Here is an 18,806-nt window from a genome sequence, read left to right as displayed (position 1 = left end):
TGCGTAGATATTTATAAGTGTTATATCTTCTTGTTGGATTGTTCCCTTGATCATTATGTAATGCCCTTCTTTGTCTCTTTTTACAGTTTTTGTTTTAAAGTCTATTTTGTCTGATATGAGTACTGCTACCCCAGCTTTCTTTTCATTGCCATTTGCGTGGAGTATCTTTTTCCATCCCTTCACTTTCAGTTTGTGCGTGTCTTTAGGTCTGAGGTGTGTCTCTTGTATGCAGCATATATATGAGTCTTGTTTTTTTATCCAGTCAGCCACCCTATGCCTTTTAATCGGAGCATTTAGTCCATTGACGTTTAAAGTAACTATTGATAGGTATGTACTTACTGCCATTTTTTAACTTTTTTTTTTTTTCCTCAGTGTTGTAGTAGTCCTTCTCTGTTCCTTACTTCTTCTATACAGAATTATGGTCACTTTAGTTTGACCTCTGTCTGAAAGCTGTACTCTTTAACTCCCCTCCTCCCTTCTTTTATGTTTTTGATATCATATGTAACCTCTTTTTTGTGCATTTGTATCCATTACGTTCTAATCATGGAAATAGATAATTTTTCCTATTTGTGGTCTTCTCTTTTCCCCTTAATTCAGTCCCTTTAACATTTCTTGTAGCACTGGTTTCTTGGTGACAAACTCCTTTAATTTTTGCTTATCTGGTTAAATTTTGATCTCTCCTTCCATTTTGAATGATAACCTTGCTGGGTAGAGTATTCTTGGCTGTAAGTTTTTTTCTTTTAGCACTTTAAATATATCGTGCCATTCTCTTCTAGCCTGTAAGGTTTCTGCTGAGAAGTCAGCTGATAGACTTATGGGGTTTCCTTTGTATGTAACTTGACATTCTCTTGCGGCTTTTAGGATTCTCTCTTTATCTTTAATTCTGGACATTTTGATTATGATGTGTCTTGGTGTGGGCCTCTTTGGGTTTATCTTGTTTGGGGCTCTCTGTGCTTCCTGTACCTGGATGTCTGTTTCCTTCCTTAGGTTAGGGAAGTTTTCATCTATTATTTCTTGAAATAGATTCTCTGCCCCCTTGTCTCGCTCTTCTCCTTCCGGGACACCTATAACGCGGATGTTAGTGCACTTGATGTTGTCCCAGAGGTCCCTTAGACTGTCCTCACTCTTTTTAATTCTTTTCTCTTTTACCTGTTCAGCTTGGGTAATTTCTTCTAGTCTTTCTTCCAGCTCACAGATCCGTTCTTCTGTATCCTCTACTCTGCTTTTGAGTCCCTCTAATGAATTTTTCATTTCCAGTATTGTATTCTTCATTTCTGATTGGTTCTTTTTTATATCTTCCATTTCTTTGTTGACATTCTCACTGAGTTCATCTATTCTTCTCCCCAGATCAGTGAGCATCCTTAACACTCTTAGTTTGAACTCTCTGTCAGGTAGGTTGCTCATTTCTGTTTCACTTAGTTCCTTTTCTGGGGTTTTGTCCTGTTCCCTTACTTGGAATGTATTCTTTTGCCTCCTCATTTTGCCTTTTTCCCTGTGCTTGTGTCTACGTATTAGGTAGGTCAGCTTGTCTCCTGCTCTTGGATAGGTGACCTTATGTAAGTGATGTCTTAGGAGGTTTCCAGTGTGCTTCCCTCAGTTCTCAATGTTCCAGGGGTGACCCCTATGTGGGGTCAGCACAGTTGGCTGTAAGTTCTAATACCACATTTGTGTTGCAGTATTTCTTTTAAGTGAGGAGGCCCCCAGCGTGGCAGGTTGTTAGGCTCAGGGCCTTACAATTGCTGTAAGCCTCTAGCCTATTAGGTCTCTTGTCAGCTCTCTGAGGATTGCAGCTGGGTGGGGCTGGCCTCAGGCATGGGAACACCCAATTGTTTCAGGCTTTGGAAGGGGGGGCAAACCTCCTATGTGGGTCTTTGAGAAGCACAAGTCTTCTGCAGCTGATAAGCCCTGTTGCCCACAGGTCCACACACACAGTCAACACAGTCCTGCCCAGTGTGAGCGCCCCAACCCCCAAGCGGACCCAGTCTCTCCACGGCGGGAGCCCCACACACTCCGCCACCACCCCACACTCTCCACCCTCTCCTTGTGCACACCCTGCCCCACTCAAGTCGGCTCAGTTGCCAGGCTGCAGAGAATCCAGTCACCAATCTATGCAGGCCCACACGTTGCCTGAGGGCTTGTTGTTGGGTGGGGCCAGTCTCTAGGGTGGGCTGACTGCCCTGGCTGAGCTGGCTTAAATCGGTGCTCTAGCGGGTGGAGCAGACCCTCAGGGAGAACTCCAATGGCGTCTGTGTCAGCACGCTCACACCAGGCCACAACAATTGCCGCCGCCAATGTCCCAGTCCCTGGAGAGATCTCACCCCTCACCGACATGCACTCAGGGCCTATTAGGTGAGTCTCTTTTCACCCCAGCACTGTGCACCTTTCTTTCTGGTGATTTTAGGATGCTTTCTGGAATGGGTGAGTTTGTGTGTGGGCCCTTTAAAAGCCAGTTTTAGTTTCTTTGTGAACCGGGTTTTCTGGGGGTGCTCCCCAATGCTTTAGTAGCAGGCAAAGTCAGATATTATGCCGCTGGTCTCGATTGTGCTGGGTCCACAAAATGCCCACAGCAGGCGCGCTCCCTGGCTCAGGACCCCGTGCCTCCAGGGAGGGTGTGTACCTGTGCGCTGCTCCCGGCGGCCGTGAAGCTGGCGGCTTGTGAAGGCGGCGGTTTTTCCTCTCTGGAAGGGAGTCTCTGCCTCTTCTACCCCAGTTGGGATTGTCTGTTGTTGCAGGAGTTCCTCTTATCCAGTTTTCAGTTCTGTCTCAGGGGTAATTTTTCCACGAGTAGTTGTAAATTGGCTGTGTCCACGGGAGGAGGTGAGTTCAGAGTCTGCCTATGCTGCCATCTTGACTCCGCCTCCTTAACCTGTTTTATCTTGAAGTCTACTTTGTCTGATATGAGTATGGCAACACATTTCTTTTGTTTGCCATTAGCTTGGAGTACTGTCTTCCATCCTTTCACTTTGAGCCTGTGCTTGTCGTTAGAGCTGAGATGTGTTTCCTGGAGGCAGCATATTGTTGGGTCTTGCTTTTTAATCCATCCTGCCACCCTGTATCTTTTGATGGGAGAGTTCAATTCATTTACATTTAGGGTAATTATTGATATAAGAGGGCTTAATGTTGCTGTTTTGTCACTTATTTTCCAGTTCTTTTGCATTTCCTTTGTTTCTTGTCCCATTTGTTTTGGACTGCCAATTCAGTTTGGTTGTTCTGTCTTATGACTCTTCTAGTGTTCTCTTTGTTTATCATATGTGATTTTGTTTTGATTATTTGTTTAGTGGTTACATTGAGGTTTGTATAAAAAATCTTGTGTATGAGATAGTCCATTATCTGATGGCCTCTTATTTCCTTATACTAAGTCAATTCAATCTCTTTCCTCTTCCCCTTCTATGTCATTCTTGTTACAATTTATTCTATCTTGTGTTGTGGATGTGTGAGGTTATATGTATTTTTCATGATTTCCTTCCTTTGATCTATGATTTTGGTATTTAAGTGGTTGCTAACCTATTCCAGTAAAGATCTACTATTTTTCTGATTTTGTCTACCTATTTTTCTCCTTACTCCAAGATTTGTATTCCCTTTCTCTTCTTTTTTTCAGGCCTGAGGGCCTTCTTGAGTATTTCTTGTAGTGGGGGTCTTGAAGCCATGAACTCCCTTAGCTTTTGTTTATCTGGGAAAGTTACTATTTCTCCATCATATTTGAAGGATATTTTTGCTGGATAGAGTATTCTTGGCTGAAAGTTTTTGTGTTTCAGTACTTTGAATATATCATTCCAGTCTCTTCTAGCCTGTAAAGTTCCTGTTGAGAAATCGCTGAGAGCCTGATGAGAGTTCCTTTGTACATTATTTTTTGTTTTTGTCTAGCTGCCCTTAATATTGTTTCTTTGTCATTGACTTTAGCCAGGCTTACCACTATATGCCATTGAGTGGGCCTTTACCTGTTGACATATTTAGGCGACCTATTGGCTTCACTTACTGGTATTTCCTGCTCCTTCCCCAGATTTGGGAAGTTCTCAGCTATTATTTCCTTGAATAGGCTCTCTGTTCCTCTTCCCCTCTCTTCTCCCTCAGGAATACCTATAATTCTTATGTTACATTTCCTAATAGAGTCAGATATTTCTCGGAGACTGTCTTCATTTCTTTTTAGTCTTAGTTCTCTCTCTTCCTCCATCTGGAGCATATCTGTATTCCTATCCTCTATAATGCTAATTCTTTCTTCCATATTGTCAGCTCTGTTCTTTAAAGATTCCAGATTCTCCTTTATCTCCTCCATTGTGTTCTTCATCTCCAGCAGTATTGATTGGTTTTTCTTTATTATTTCAATCTCTTTTGTGAAGAAACCCCCTATCTCATTGAATTTTTTGTCTGTGTTATCATGTATTTCATTGAGTTTTTTTATGATAGCGATTTTGAAATCTCCGTCGTTTAGGTTATGGATTTCTGTGTCTTCAGGGTTGGTTTCTGGGAGCTTGTCATTTTCCTTCTGGTCTGGTGATTTCATCTACTTTTGCATTGTGGTTCCTGTATTCACTTTGTTTTTCCTCATCCTGGAAATATCTGGTTGCAGTTTCCACCTGCTGCACCATGTAGGGGTTAAGGGCTGTGTAATCTGAGCCCTCTGCACTCTGTCCTGGCTGCTCGGTGCGATCTGCCCGGCCACTCTGTCTGGTCTGGTTAGCTGAGCTGCAATGTTGGGCATACAGGGAAGGGGGAGCCTCTCTATTGCCTGCTGGGTCCCTGGCTTGGGGGCCTTCTTGCTCACCCCTCATTATCCACTCTCCTGGGGTGCTCAGATGTTGATGGCACCCCTGCAGCAGTTCTGAGTCCTCTGTGTGGGAGAGTCCACTTGCTGAGAGATCCCAAAGAGCTTCGGTTTCCCCACAGAGGGCCACCCCTTCCCCCTCTCTGGGAGCTGCATGGACCCGGATTGCTGATCTGATGGGGAGGGAGAGGATTTCTCCTTACCTCTCCCCACTTCCTCCGGGGGCCCCAGCACGTCCACTCTCAGATGTGCCACAGTGTGGATCTTTCCCATCTTCCTTTTTGCTGTCTAGGAGTCCGTTGTTGGTCTGTGACTGTCCCTTTTGTTGTATCTTATCGGGGGAAGAGTTTACGGGAAAGCTCACTCCACCATGATGCTGTCGTCACTGTTCCTCCCTGACAGATTTTGACAATGGTTTTCTTTAAGGTGTGATTCATTTCTTTTTCCCATCTTTTCAGTTGATTGAGTTTTCCAAGCTGAATATAGTACTTATCAGATATCTAAGCTCTGGACACTTGTTGAGTTATTTGGGTGATAAAAAGCTGGCCCATTTTCATTCTGTAAGGTATTAGGCAGACTGAACCTAGGGGTGATTTTTTTTGGCAACATGTGAGTGACTTCTGATGTTTTCTCAGTCCTAGTGGGAAAGGCTTCTACCCACCTGGTTGAGAGTGTACACAAACATTAACAAAAACCTGAAATTCCCAGTTGCCTGGGGCATCTGGGTAAAGTCTATTTGTCCATCTTCAGTAGGCTAATTTCCTTCGTGTTGGGTGTCCAGATGTGGGGGACCAGAAGCAATCTGGGCTGTTCTTTGCACAGATTGTGTAATTTTTGATCACCTGTTGTATAGTTTTTTGTAGTTGAGGCCCTATCATGTACTTCTGAATCCATCGGAGGGTGGCATCTCTTTCATGATGAGCACTCTCATGTACTTGTCTTAAGATAGGATATAAGAGGGCCTCAGGTATTAGAGTCACCCCTCGGGCATCCCCTTTCCAGCTTCCTGAGTATTGAATGTCATATCCCCATTCTTTAGTTTGTTCCTTATTCTTTTTAGAATATATTGGCTTGTAGGCAGTAAGGTCTATCTGTGGCAGTAGAGATCCCCTCATAGCAGGGGTGTCTGTCTTAGTAGCCCATTTGGCAGGTTGGTTAGCCAGTCTGTTTCCTTGGGCAACAGGGGTATTGTCCCTCTGGTGGCCACGGCAATGTATAACAGCTACCTGAGCAGGCTCATTAATAGTTAAAATTTCAGGGCCATGTTTGCCTTTTTTCCTGCTGTTAAAGAGTTCCTTTTCCTTCCAGATTGTCCCATGAGCATGAACTACAGCAATGGTATAATGGGAATCTGTGTATATATTTATTCTCTTCCCTCCAGCTAGATGTAGAGCCCAAGTGAGGGCGATGATTTCTGCCTTTTGAGCCGATGTCCCTAGGGGTAGGGCTTTAGCATCTAAAGTCTCTTGTGAAGTTATGACCGTGTATCCCACACATCTCTTACCTTGAGCCATGAAGCTGCTGCTATCTGTAAAGAGTTCCAAGTCTGGTTCTTCTAGGGGACAGTTCAACAAATCAGGTTGGCTAGAATACACTGTCTCAATAACTTGTAAGCAGTCATGTTTTCAAGTTTCTGATGTCTCATTAGGGATCAAGGTGGCTGGGTTTATGGAGGATGAGACTTGCCTCCATACATTTGGATTGTCCAAAAGTATGGCTTGGTATTTGCCCATCCTTCCTGAAGTGAGCCAGTATCCCCCATTTTGTTCTAATAATAGAAGTGCCTGATGTGGCACTTACGCCTTGGTGGGTTGGCCCAGAGTGAATTTTTCAGCTTCCTGCAGGATGTCACAGGTAGCAGCTACTGCCCTGAGGCAGGGGGGCCAGGCTTTGACAGTCTGATCCAATTGCTTGGGAAAATAAGGCACTGGCTTGGGGGTTATGTCCAGTTTTTGCGTTAAAACCCCCAAGCTTACTTCTTACCTTTTCTGTACATGTTAGGCTGAGAGGCTTGTCCAAGTTAGGAATTCCCAAGGCTGGGGCTGAAATTAAATTTTTCTTAATGGTATCAAAGCCTACCTGATACTCCTTTGTCCATTCTAGCAGCTCCCGGTCTAGGCCTTTTAGAGCCTCATAGAGGAGATTTACTATGAGACCATAGTTAGGAATCCAAATCCGACAGAAACCAGCCATGCCCAAGAATCCTTGTAGCTGTCACTGGGTGGTGGGAGGGCTTAGGCATGTTATAGCCCTTTATTTGGTCTGGCAGCAGTTCTCTCTTGCCTTTTGATAATGTAAATCCTAAGTATGTAACTTTTTGTTTGTAGATCTGTGCTTTTTTATGGTGAGACCTTATACCCACATTCAATCAAATGATTTAAGGCTTTTATTGTGTTGGCCAGACACTGCTCATAATGTTGGGCTCACTATCAGCGAGTCATCCGCATACTGTACTGAGTGTCTGGGTCACATCATTTAAAGGCAAAGAGTTGTGGTGATTCTTCTGGGAGCAGTATGCAGAAGAATGCATCTTTTAAGTCCAAAACTGAAAAACCACCCGTAATCACCCAGAATGTTGGTTAGTAAAGTGGAAGGGCTGGGCACCACAGTGTGCAGGTCCTGAACCACCTCATTTATGGCATGAAGGTCCTGAACAAATTGATATTCCTCTGAATTGGGGGGGTTTTTTTTGACTGAGAGAATAGGAGTGTTATATGGTGACTGGCCAGGTCTGATTAATTCTGCCACCAGGAATTTCTGCAGCATTAGCTGAATGCCCTTTTGAGCATTCTGTTTTAACAGACATTGTTTTAGGCTAGGCTTTATCTTTTGGGTTTTCAAGGGTATATGTATTGGCTGGATGTTCTTTGCTTTCCCAGGCTTCCCATCTGCCCACATGTCCGGTCTTACCTCCTTGAGAATCTCCAGTGGCAGTGGGTCCAGCAGTGGCCTTTGAACACCTAGCAGGGCCATCTGGAACTGTAAGAATTATTCCGAGGGCACTTGCACCTCTAGCTGGCCTGGAGCAAAAGTCACTTGAGCATTCAATTTACATAGAAGGTTTCGTCCCAGGAGGAGAACAGAGCATTCAGGCATATAACATTTTTTCAATTAAAAAGATCCAAGGTAGAGAAAGGAGAGTCCATCCAAATGAAGCCAACCAGTTGCATTGTCCATTTATGCCTATGGGATATTGTCACAGTGGAAATTGCCCTGCTCTGGCAAGGGCCCCCTGACTGAATTGTGTCCCTTGTTGGGTTCAAGAAGGAGACAGTCCCTCTCTTAGACCTGGCAATCCTGCAGGCATTTTCCCCTGGACAAGCAGTCGGCCTGGGAAAAGGGGGGGAGGAGGTGGATCCGGGAAACTCCTCGGTCCATTGTCCCCTCGTCCCTGATCTAGATATAGCAGCATAAATGCTTAAACATAGGGAATTTTTAGGGCCCAGCCCAGTAGTGTAGTGGTTAAGTGCCTGCCCTCTGCTTCGGCGGCCCGGGGTTCGCAGGTTTGGATACGGGGCGTGCACCAATGCACCGCTTATCAAGCCATGCTGTGGTGGCGTCCCATATAAAGTAGAGGAAGATGGGCATGGATGTTAGCTCAGGGCTAATCCTCCTTACAAAAAAATCATACGGAATGTCATTTTTCTTTCTTTCCTTCTTGTAGAACAATTTTGGCTATAAAGTCATATCATAATTGAGTGTCCCGGTTGGGGGCCATTTTTCTCCTGAGCCAGTGTATACTGGGGCCAGGCTACATTACAGTAAAAGATCACCCTTCTGTTTGTCATGGGCTCATAACTGAAATCAGCCCAATTGGCCAGCATGTACCCTAGTGGACCCTTTTTTTGGAATGGACAGAGTGGTGCCCATAGCAATAAAATTTGTGTCTGGCAATTAATGGGCTGGGAAAAGGGTGCAGGGCTTGACTCTGGGCTTCCAGATAACTATGGGACTTATGCAAATCCCACTCCACCCAAGCGTACCGTTCTCATACCAGTGTTAAACAAGTCAAAGAGGCAAGAGGTAAGATCTAATTTCCCAAAGCCAGTGTAGGAAGTCAAGTGCCTGGTAGAAAGTTTCTATTTTGTAGGAAGTCAAAGTTCAGCTTACTTTAAGCCCAAACCTAACTTCCACACGATGACAGCAAAGAAGGCGCTGGACAAGACAAACAAAGAGGGGGAAAAGATGGTCGGGCTGTGTTCTCACGGCTTCTGCCCAAGGGTTAACACACAAATAGCAGTGCCCACATTGAGGTGTATAATACTGGCTTGACACTTGACAGAAAAGGTCACAAACTTCATGTCCCCATTGAGGATGTAACAAGCACTGGAAGTATGTTGTGGGATTCTGACATGGAGAAAAACTGGCACACGGACTAATGGAACAACACACACACTCAACAGAAGAACAGACCATACAGGCATGCACATCACAAAAAAACCAGAGACTAGTCTTCCAGCTAATATACTAGGCAGTCTGTACTTTTCTTTATCCCTAAACAACAGCACCCAAACCAGATGGACCTTGGCCTGCTCAAAGCCCCCAGACAAGGAAAAAGGAATATAGTACCCGGGAGGCGCACTCCAGATGACTCACCTAGCTGCAGATGCAAGCTCATCATCTTATGATCCAGTCCTTCCATTTCCCGATCACTGAAACATTAGAGGCAATTGGCAAGTGAGGAAGACACAAGGAGAATTTCCCAGGTGGAAAAAAGGAGAAAAAAAAAAGGCCGCCCAACAGCTGTAGGGAAAAATCCCAAAACAGCTTCCTCCAAGTCGACTAGCCCTGGGCAGAGGTTTGTCCCATCTGGGTTGCCAGAATTTGATACCGAGCAATGGGCTCCCTCTGCTCACTGCAATCTGAGCCAATCAGTCACAAGGAGTTAGAGATCAAGAAACAAAGTTTAATTAGATTAGCCAGCAAATCAGAAGACAGGTGAATAATGTCCCAAAGACCCATGTTCAAAGATTACAGAATCTTGAGGCAGTTACATAGGGAAAATGGGCAGTAAGGAGGAGGTCCAGGGATGTTGGTTTCCAGACATGACGGGCTCCAGGCACTACATTGTTCCATTCTTCTGTCAGCTGTGATGGATACCTTGTAGGAGTGTTTCCCGCCTGTGGTCAGACTGTTCCTGGAGACAAACTCATAGAACAAAGTTTTAATTTATCAAGCTATTAGGGAGTACATATGTAAGCAGAGGCCATAAATCAGTAGAGCATGTGAATTTTTTGGAGTACGTGCAGAACAGGGAGTAGTCACACAGAGGAGTGGCTGGGGCCATTTAGTGTAACAAGATGGCCTCACTTATGATCACTTACAGTATTATGTGGGTAAATGTTATTGATATAAGTGTTTTAAAATTTATATAACATTCCATGGGGCTGGCCTGGTGGCATAGTGGTTAAGTTCCTGCGCTCTGCTTTGGCGGCCCGGGGTTGCAGGTGCGGACCTATGCACCACATGTCAAGCCATGCTGTGGCAGGCGTCCCACATATAAAGTAGAGGAAGATGGGCATGGATGTTAGCCCAGGGCCAATTTTCCTCAGCAAAAAAAAAAAAGAGGAGGATTGCCAACAGATGTTAGCTCAGGGCTAGTCTTCCTCACACACACACAAAAAATCATATAACATTCCTAAAATTCTGATTTGTCCTTGTTATCAGTCATAATTCTGGTTATTATTTTGAAGTGTTGTATGTCACAGAAATAACCAAGTTTCTTGGTCAATTGTCATTTTTAAATCTTTTGTTGTTTATAGACAGTTATTGTTTTATTCTGATGCTTTTGCAAATGTTTTCATCTTCAGAGAGATTCATGGAAATGACTGTGGCGCTTACTCTAGAATACAGATTTGTGACGAACTTCCAGATTATAAAACTGAACTAGGTAAGAAATTACAAAACTCTAATGAAGAAACTAATGGCCCCATAAAACTGCTAACAGAAGATTAAGATCAAGAATTGATTATACAGGACTGAATGAACCAAGGATGATTGTTATAATTTTTATGATTTTTCATTTGAAATATTGCTGATTTTTTTGACTTTTTTTTTCCAGATTTAAGGAAACCTTTTCTCTTTGCTCCTAAGCTAACTATGACTTATAACAATTTGGTAAATTATAACTTTGTAAGCAGAATTGGAACATTTATCTTTTTCTTCCTACCTGATCCCTCCAGCATTTGGAAATTCTTAGTGAGTGAGTATTGTTTTCATGGCAATATAGTTATTTGCATAAGTTCAATAAGAATCTGTTCTCCTTAGGACAAGACACAATTGGAAACATTGGTTATATTACCAAAGCTTTGACTGGAATATCATATTTGAGAAAAACATGTATACACTCAGATATGACCAAACAGCTTTTGACAGACCAGGATGGGACTTTATGGAATAAAGCCACTTGGAAATATTGGCCTGATACCTTGTTTACAAAAGTTCCAAGGAATTTTATGCAGGTGAGTAAGGCAAGTCACTTATCTGGCAGGTACCTGAATCCTCAATATTTTGGGGAACCTCAAAAGAAGACAGGAATTCACCCAAATCTGTAGGTATTGCAGGCAAAGTCTGATGACAAAGTCCTTGGCTTGGGTTTCCTGGCCTCAAGAGGCCTTTAAAGTTCAACCTGAGATTCCTTATGAAGAATTCCAGCACAGCAGATTTTAAAAAGCCTATATGATCAGTTGCTATTCTTGCTGCACTTATGTAAAAAATTGAATCAACTTTTACTGAAACTAGACATTTTGCAAACCAGTTAGTTTTAATTTGGCTATCTTTGGTAAAAATGAGGGTGATTTTAGAGAGAAAAATTATGTTCCAATAGAAACTATAGTACACATTCATGGATATTAGATTCTAATTCTGTTAATTGTCTTTGAGGTTTTTTGTTTTATATATGTTAACTGCACTGGATCCTGAATTCTTCTAATCTCCTAAACTATCTGGCTACAAATCTCTAAACTAACATTTTCAATTTTCCCATCATTTTCATTTGGAATCATTGAGAACTGAACCTGCACTTTTTCCTGAAGCCTTGCAAACTGAAGCTGGAGGACTTGACATAAACTTCAGAGATTCTTGTTTATTGCTGTGTAAGCCACTCAGAAAGATACCCGAATGCAGCGTGACATCATCAGAGACATTTTAAGCTGCAAAAGATGCTTCAACACCGACATCTAGAAATCTTCTTAACTGGCTGTCCTCTGAACTCAGAAACTGGTTTATAATTCACTCCAACCATTAACCTTGTTTTTCTTTTGTTTCCATAGAAATGCTTCTTATTAAATATCCCATTGCTTGCTTCCACAATATAGGTCTAACTTTGGGAGCCCAGCTGCATCACCGCCTTCTAAAACGAACTTAACTGGACTGATCTGTCATCAGGACTAAGAAATGTGTTCAGTGAGATGGAACAATATACCACTCAGCTTCTGGACTATGCAACTTCTTTAAGTTTCAAAAGGACCATGAGATGATAGCATCAAAATTGCTGAAGATTCTTTTCTAAGGAGTCAACCCTTGGACCCACCACACGTGGGTAAAAAAGGCGCCCATGCCTGCACATCAAGAGAGATCGTCACAGACAATTGATGACTCCAAGTTTTCCTGCAAAACACTCTCTGATTTGAAACTCTTGTTTCGGTGACACCATGCAGATAAGTAATGACCGGCTATCCACCCCAGGCTCTGCCCTGGATCCTAACCAACCCCATACCATTTAGGCACAGTATGCTTACAAGCAGGTTGCATGTTCCTGGGCAGCAAGACTAGGTCCATCAGAGAAATGGGCAACCCAGTAGCTAGACTATGAAGAGCTAGTGGAATCCGGGGGGGTGGGAGTATGCCCAGATCCTAAACACGTTGAGGCTATAATATTACAAATGGTTGTTACGAACAATTTGGGGCTATGCCTCTGGTGACCCACAAACCTATTTACAGATTAGCTGTAAATTCTGCCCTTTACCAGTCCATATGACAACGCCTATGCTCAGCAGGAAGCAGTTACAGAAGCGGGACCTTTGACCTGGGCCCCTCAAGAATGAGGAACAGGATAAAACTAGAGGGGGTTTTGTCACCGACTAGTGGTCCAGGAACTCAAGGGTGGTTTTGGAAGCATTTAACTGTTTTTCCAAGTTGTTTTTTATGTTAAGGAGACACAACCAGCAACCACCCTGAAGCTAACCAAGCCTCCCTACAAGAGCTATGCCCATGACCTTGCCTTATCTTTAAGAAGATCTTTTCAGGAGGAGATTAAGCCTCATTACCATAATCTGCAGTATACCTGCATCTCCTTTTCAATATTCATTCCCCAACTGAAATAAAATTTCCTGCTTCCCTTTGGGGACACCATGACTTTGGAAATGATTCCTCATGGCCTCCTATTTGCTGCAAATACACTTTACTTTGTGAGACAACTTCCACTGGTATAGAGTCTTATTTAACTCACCAGGGGGCAGGCCCACTTGGTTGGGTATTAGTTGCAGGTAGAGAAGCTTCCCAACTGCCAGCTCAGTGCCACAGCCAGAACCTCAGGACGCCCCCGCGTGCCCCAAGCCAGAACCATAGGGGATTTTACTTCATGGGTCTGAGGCGCATAGACGCCTCATGAGGCTGCTCAGCCACCCATCGCTCGGTGCGGGAACACGTGACCCTGTCGGGCCTCGGGGCGCCCTCCCCACGGCCTAGGACTGGGGACTGACGGACTTAGACCTGCGACTTCGCTGCTTGGGGCCGGAACCCAGCAGCGTGCAGCTGGAATGGGGGCGACCGTCATCCTGGAGCCCACGGGCCCCTGCCGCTGGGACGAGCCCGTGCGTATCGCCGTGCGCGGCCTGACCGCAGGACAGCTGGTCACGCTGCGCGCGTCCCTGCGCGACGAGAAGGGCGCGCTCTTCCGGGCCCACGCGCGCTACCGCGCCGACGCCGAGGGCGAGCTCGACCTGGAGCGCGCGCCCGCGCTGGGCGGCAGCTTCGCGGGGCTCGAGCCCATGGGGCTCTTCTGGGCCCTGGAGCCCGAGAAGACTTTGTGGCGGTTTCTGAAGCGGGACGTGCAGACGCCCTTGGCCGTGGAGCTGGAGGTGCTCGATGGCCACGAGCCCGAGGGCGGGCGGCTCCTGGGCCGGGCGGTGCACGAGCGCGACTTCCTGGGGCCCGGGGTGCGGCGGGAGCCGGTGCGCGCGGGCCGGGTGCGCGCCACGCTCTTCCTGCCGCCAGGTGAGCCTGGGCTGCTGGGGGGACGCGAGCCTGTGCCCTGGCCGCCAGGGGTTTCTGGTACTACTGCTTCAGGGGAGTTTGGCTCAGAAACAAGGTCAGAGAATCTGACATTGACTAAATCAGTGGCCGCCCAACCGAAAGAGGGAGAGGATTTTGATATGCATTTTGCTTGCATTATCTTATTTAATATCTATACTATCCCAGTGAGGTGGGTACTGTTATTCCGCAGATTTAAAAAATGGGTCAGAGTCAGTAGGTATGTTGTCCCCTCTACCCTACAGATCTCTGCAGGCATCGGCCCAACTAGTCAAGGAAGCTATTGCCATGTCGCCTTTCTCTAGTGTCCTGGGTACACTGGGCCCCTTCTGCACTTCTTCATATTCCTCTACCACAGATCAGACTTCTGACTTCACTGCCTTCCTCACCTAAACCCATCTCTGGGTATTTCTTTTTCTTGCCTCTCACTAAATAAACATCTGAAATATCAGTACACAAAAAGCCAAGGGTTGATGCTACACCTCATAAAGCTTTGTTTCAAGATTCTTAATTCTGTGTCCAATCCCCTCACAGAACACCGTGAATCTGCACTAAAAAGTGCAATTCCTCCTTCCATGATGTAGTCATTAAGGAAAGACTTTGTTACTCTCTTTTACACCTAAGGATTCTTCGAACCATTCAGAGAATTTATCACAGAATCTCATGGGGGTGGGGAAGTAAACTCACCAATGAGAATGTACACTGTAGATTTTCCTGCCCCCAGGGAACTTTTATCCTTTTTTCAATAGTGACTCAGGGAGCTGTTTTCTTTCCTTTGATTCACAGGAACCCACTAAATAATTTAGATCTCTAAAATGAAAGCAAATGCTTTGAATTGTGTAATGCCTTTTCTCAATACTACTCCCCTCTCTAGGACCTGGCCCTTTCCCAGGAATCATTGACATCTTTGGTGTTGGAGGGGGCCTGTTGGAGTATCGAGCCAGCCTTCTGGCCGGCCATGGCTTTGCCACGTTGGCTCTGGCTTATTATGACTTTGAAGATCTCCCCAAGAAACTGGAGGGCATACACCTGGACTACTTTGAAGAAGCCCTGTGCTACATGCTGCAACACCCCCAGGTTCTCCTGATGTCCTTTATTGTATCATTCTCTCTAGAAATATCTCCAGAGAGGTTGTTGCTCTGCACTCACTTGTGCCAGGTGCACTGATGCTGCTCTACTCTTCTCTCACAGAGATTCTTTTGGAGACTTCCTTGGCTTTAGGTGCCTGTTTCCACTTTCTCTATCAGATGGATTAATAATGCAGAATTAATCATAAAATCCATGTGAGATTTTATTTAAAGGAATTATTTAGTAATATTAAAATTCCTTTTGTTCTGCAAATGGAGTTTCTGATTTATTAGCTTTGCATGCTTGTTTTTTATCTTTAATTTGCTGACATCAGAGTATGTTCTGAGATTTTGATCAGACAGAACTTGCCCTCCCCCCCCCAATTAGGAAGGTAAGAACTATTTAATTGGACTCTGAAGTCTTACTTTGTTTCTATAAAGTTAATCATTTGCCAATATATTTAGATGAGGTCTGATGAATGATTCACTTCTTGGAATAGAACTTGGTTCCACTCATTGGATACCCAGCCACGTTGAGACTTTGATCATGCCCACCTGAATGAGGCCCTGAACTTGACAGGCTCCATGACTCAGCATGCTCTAGTAGATGATTCTCTGGAACATTTGTAACCAATTCCCAAATTTTCCAGTGACTTGAAGATTTGTTTGCCATGTGTTTGGCCAGACATTCTTTATGTGGGAAGAAACTCTGTCAGCTGAGATTGATTCTCTTATGGCAAATTCACAAATTAAAGCTGGCAGCATCTCTAGTTGCATTTAGAAAAACATTTTTCTATTGGGTAGCTTCTTGACCCTTGACTCTTCTCTCTTCTTCCAGGTTAAAGGCCCAGGCATTGGGCTTCTGGGTATTTCTGTAGGGGCAGATATTTGCCTCTCCATGGCCTCATTTTTGAAGAACGTCTCAGCCACAGTTTCCATCAATGGATCTGGGGTCTGTGGAAACACAGATGTATGCTACAAGCAAACTTGCATCCCAGCATTGGGACTTGATCTGAGGAGAATCAAGGTAGCTTTCTCAGGCCTCCTGGACATTGTGGATATGCGGAATGATGTTGTAGGAGGGTGTGAGAACCCCAGCGTGATTCCAATAGAGAAGGCCCAGGGGCCCATCCTCTTCATCGTTGGTCAGGATGACCGTAACTGGAGGAGTGAGTTCTATGCCCAAATTGCCTCTGAACGCTTACAGGCCCATGGAAAGGAAAAACCCCAGATCATCTCTTACCCTGGGGCTGGGCATAACATTGAGCCTCCTTACTTCCCGCTGTGCCCAGCTTCCCTGCACAAATTAGTGAACAAACCTGTGCTCTGGGGTGGAGAGCCCAGGGCTCATTCTAAGGCCCAGGTAGATGCTTGGAACCAAACTCTAACATTCTTCTGCAAATATCTTGGAGGTACCCAGAAGAGAGCTTCCCCCAAATTGTAATGCATTGGTCTGTTGTTGACATGAGAGATTCAAGGTGAGATTCTAGTGTTTAATAATCTTATGTGAATCATTTGTCCCCTGAATAACGTTAAATTCATGTCATTGGTATTAATGATGTATTTTAGGTAACTTTTGGCAATAAGTAATTTTTCATAGTTTTACTATTATGACAGGCCTATTGTAGAAGATTCAATTAAAGGTATACGACACAAAAAGTAAAAAGCATCCCTGCTGTTAAAATTTGTGTTTTCTTCTAGATTATTTTACTTGAAACTTTCAGCCATAGAAGAAATTTAAAGCTGAACAAATACTGGGTTAATGGTCCATCACTGGGGAGAATGTCCATCCAATGTTTGCTACTGGTTCAACTACTGATAGCAGGGTAGAATTTTTGTTGGGCAAAAGTATATAGAAAGGTGTTGATATAAGGAAAGCCAAAATGACCTTTGTCTTGTGGAGATCAGAGAAGAATCCTCTGGGAGGAGTAGTCAGGGTAAAGAAAGAGGCATCTGTCTCTAGAATAGTTAAGTCTAAACTCTGTCCCAAAGGTGAGTGACTATGACCTATTTTCCCTCTTGCTCCTGGATCTAAGAATAGACTTTGGAAAATCATAGTGTGACATCCTTTGAGGCATCATTCCTCACTTTCCTTGACATGAGGGCTACAAAGCATTGTGTAAGTATATTTGAAGAGATAATAGCTGAGAATTTTCCAAAACTGACAAAGACATCAAGAAACATTTTCAAGAAGCACACTGTCTTAATCAGCTCGGGCTGCTACAACAAAATACCATAGCCTCACTGGCTTAAACAATAGACATTTATTTCTCACAGTTCTGCAAGCTGGGAAGTCCGAGACCAGGTTCCAACAGATTCAGTTCCTCTTGAGCACCATTTCCTGGCTTACAGACAGTGTCTTCTCCCTATGTCCTCAAATGGGAGAGGAAGAGAGAGCTCTCATATCTCTTCTTTTTCTTATAAAGACACTAATCAGCCCTGGGGGCCTCACTCTCATGACCGCATTTAAACCTAATTACCTCCTAAAGGTGCCACCTTCAATAACCATCACACTGGGGGTTATGGCTTCAACATATGAATTGGGGAGGGGGGGATCCAACCATTCAACCCATAACAACTATAAACCTCAAGCAAGATAAATATAAAGAATACCATATTTAACGTATCACAGAAATACCATTTGTTGCAGTTTTATAAAATAGCCATAAATTCTTTGACATTTCTCCCACCAAGAAGTGGGAGATCTATGTCCCCTCTCCTCAAATCTGAATGGGCTTCTGACTGCTTCAATCAGTAGAGTCAAGCAGAATTGATGCTATGTGGCTTCAGAGGCTAGGTCATAAAAGGCCATGATGATCCCACTTGGCTTCCTGGGAACACTTGCTCTTGGAGCCCTGAGCCACCATGTAAGAAGTCTGACTATTTTCAAGCTGTAATGCTGTGAGGAAGCCCCAAACACATGCAGAGGCCAACTGTAGGCCCTTCCTGTGGTAGTCCCAACTGAGCTCAGCCTTTGAGTCATCTCAGCCCAGGTACCAGATATCTGAGTGAAAAAACCTCTGGGTGATTCTAGCGGCCAGCCATTTGAATCTTCCCAGCAAAGGCTTCAGGTATCCTGAAGCAGAGAAGAGGGGTCCCTGTAAAGCCTTGTCCAAATTGTGGATTTGTGAGCAAAACAAATGACTGTTATTTTATGAGACTATGGTTTGGGGTGTGTTGCATTATCTGTTGCTGGGTAACAAACCACCCCAAAACATAGTGGTTTAAAACAACCATGTATTCTCTCAAGAGTGCAAATTGGAAAGGACTTGGTAGGAATGGATCACCTCTATTCCAAGTGGCATTGGCTACATGGCAATGTAGCCAACTGGCAGTTCTACGGAGAGTTAGAGGATCTACTTTCAAGATAATCACTCACATGGTAGGGAGGGTGGTATTGGCTGTCAGCTAGGAACTCAGGCAGGACTGCAGCTTATAGGGGATCTCAACTTCTCTCCACGTGGGCCTTTTCACTGGCTACCTAGGCTGAGTTCCAAGAGTAAGTATCCCAAGAGAGCAAGGCACAATTCCATGGCATTCTTTTGACCTAGTCTTGGAAGCTACATAGCATCATTCTTGCCATATTCAATTGGTCAAGACAGTCACAACGATCCACCCAAGTTCAAGGAGAACATAGAGCCTACCTCTTAAAAGGAAATGGGCAAGGTTCTAGAAGGCCATATGGAACAAGAAACATTGTAACCATCTTTGGAAAATCTGCCTTC

At 44.4% G+C, this 18,806-nt stretch overlaps 1 protein-coding gene and 1 long non-coding RNA gene across 3 annotated transcripts in view; one reads left to right on the top strand and one right to left on the bottom strand.

The window, feature by feature from the left end:
* The first annotated feature begins 2,231 nt into the window (after positions 1 to 2,231).
* ACOT4 (acyl-CoA thioesterase 4) lies at positions 2,232 to 17,604 on the top strand. Of its 2 annotated transcripts, XM_087448248.1 has the most exons (6): positions 2,232 to 2,349; positions 10,573 to 10,652; positions 11,030 to 11,223; positions 12,079 to 13,978; positions 14,889 to 15,091; positions 15,920 to 17,604. In XM_087448248.1, exons 4-6 carry the CDS (start codon positions 13,522 to 13,524, stop codon positions 16,523 to 16,525), a joined length of 1,266 nt encoding a protein of 421 aa, XP_087304374.1. In that variant the 5' UTR covers positions 2,232 to 2,349; positions 10,573 to 10,652; positions 11,030 to 11,223; positions 12,079 to 13,521; the 3' UTR covers positions 16,526 to 17,604. The 2 variants fall into 2 exon arrangements, with proteins under 2 accessions (XP_087304374.1, XP_087304375.1); XM_087448249.1 differs by lacking the exon at positions 11,030 to 11,223.
* Positions 17,263 to 18,806, bottom strand: part of LOC147913916 (uncharacterized) — a 28,998-nt gene continuing 27,454 nt past the window's right edge. The window contains exon 3 of the long non-coding RNA XR_015556155.1: positions 17,263 to 17,454. This is a non-coding gene — a long non-coding RNA (uncharacterized LOC147913916). The remainder of the gene's footprint in view (positions 17,455 to 18,806) is intronic.

This window comes from Ceratotherium simum, chromosome 24 (genome assembly GCF_057802395.1).
Source record: "Ceratotherium simum simum isolate JZ-2026a chromosome 24, ASM5780239v1, whole genome shotgun sequence".
NCBI lineage: Eukaryota > Metazoa > Chordata > Mammalia > Perissodactyla > Rhinocerotidae > Ceratotherium > Ceratotherium simum.
The sequence above is the reverse complement of the archived record's forward strand: the minus strand, read 5'-3'. Positions and strand labels throughout refer to the sequence as shown.

Bases quoted from the DNA above. Each gene is read 5' to 3' on its own strand.
- ACOT4 (XM_087448249.1), top strand. From the start codon at position 13,522: ATGGGGGCGACCGTCATCCTGGAGCCCACGGGCCCCTGCCGCTGGGAC. The intron at 13,979-14,888 runs GTGAGCCTGGGC...TCCCCTCTCTAG, and splicing joins CACGCTCTTCCTGCCGCCAG to GACCTGGCCCTTTCCCAGGA. The intron at 15,092-15,919 runs GTTCTCCTGATG...CTCTTCTTCCAG, and splicing joins ACATGCTGCAACACCCCCAG to GTTAAAGGCCCAGGCATTGG.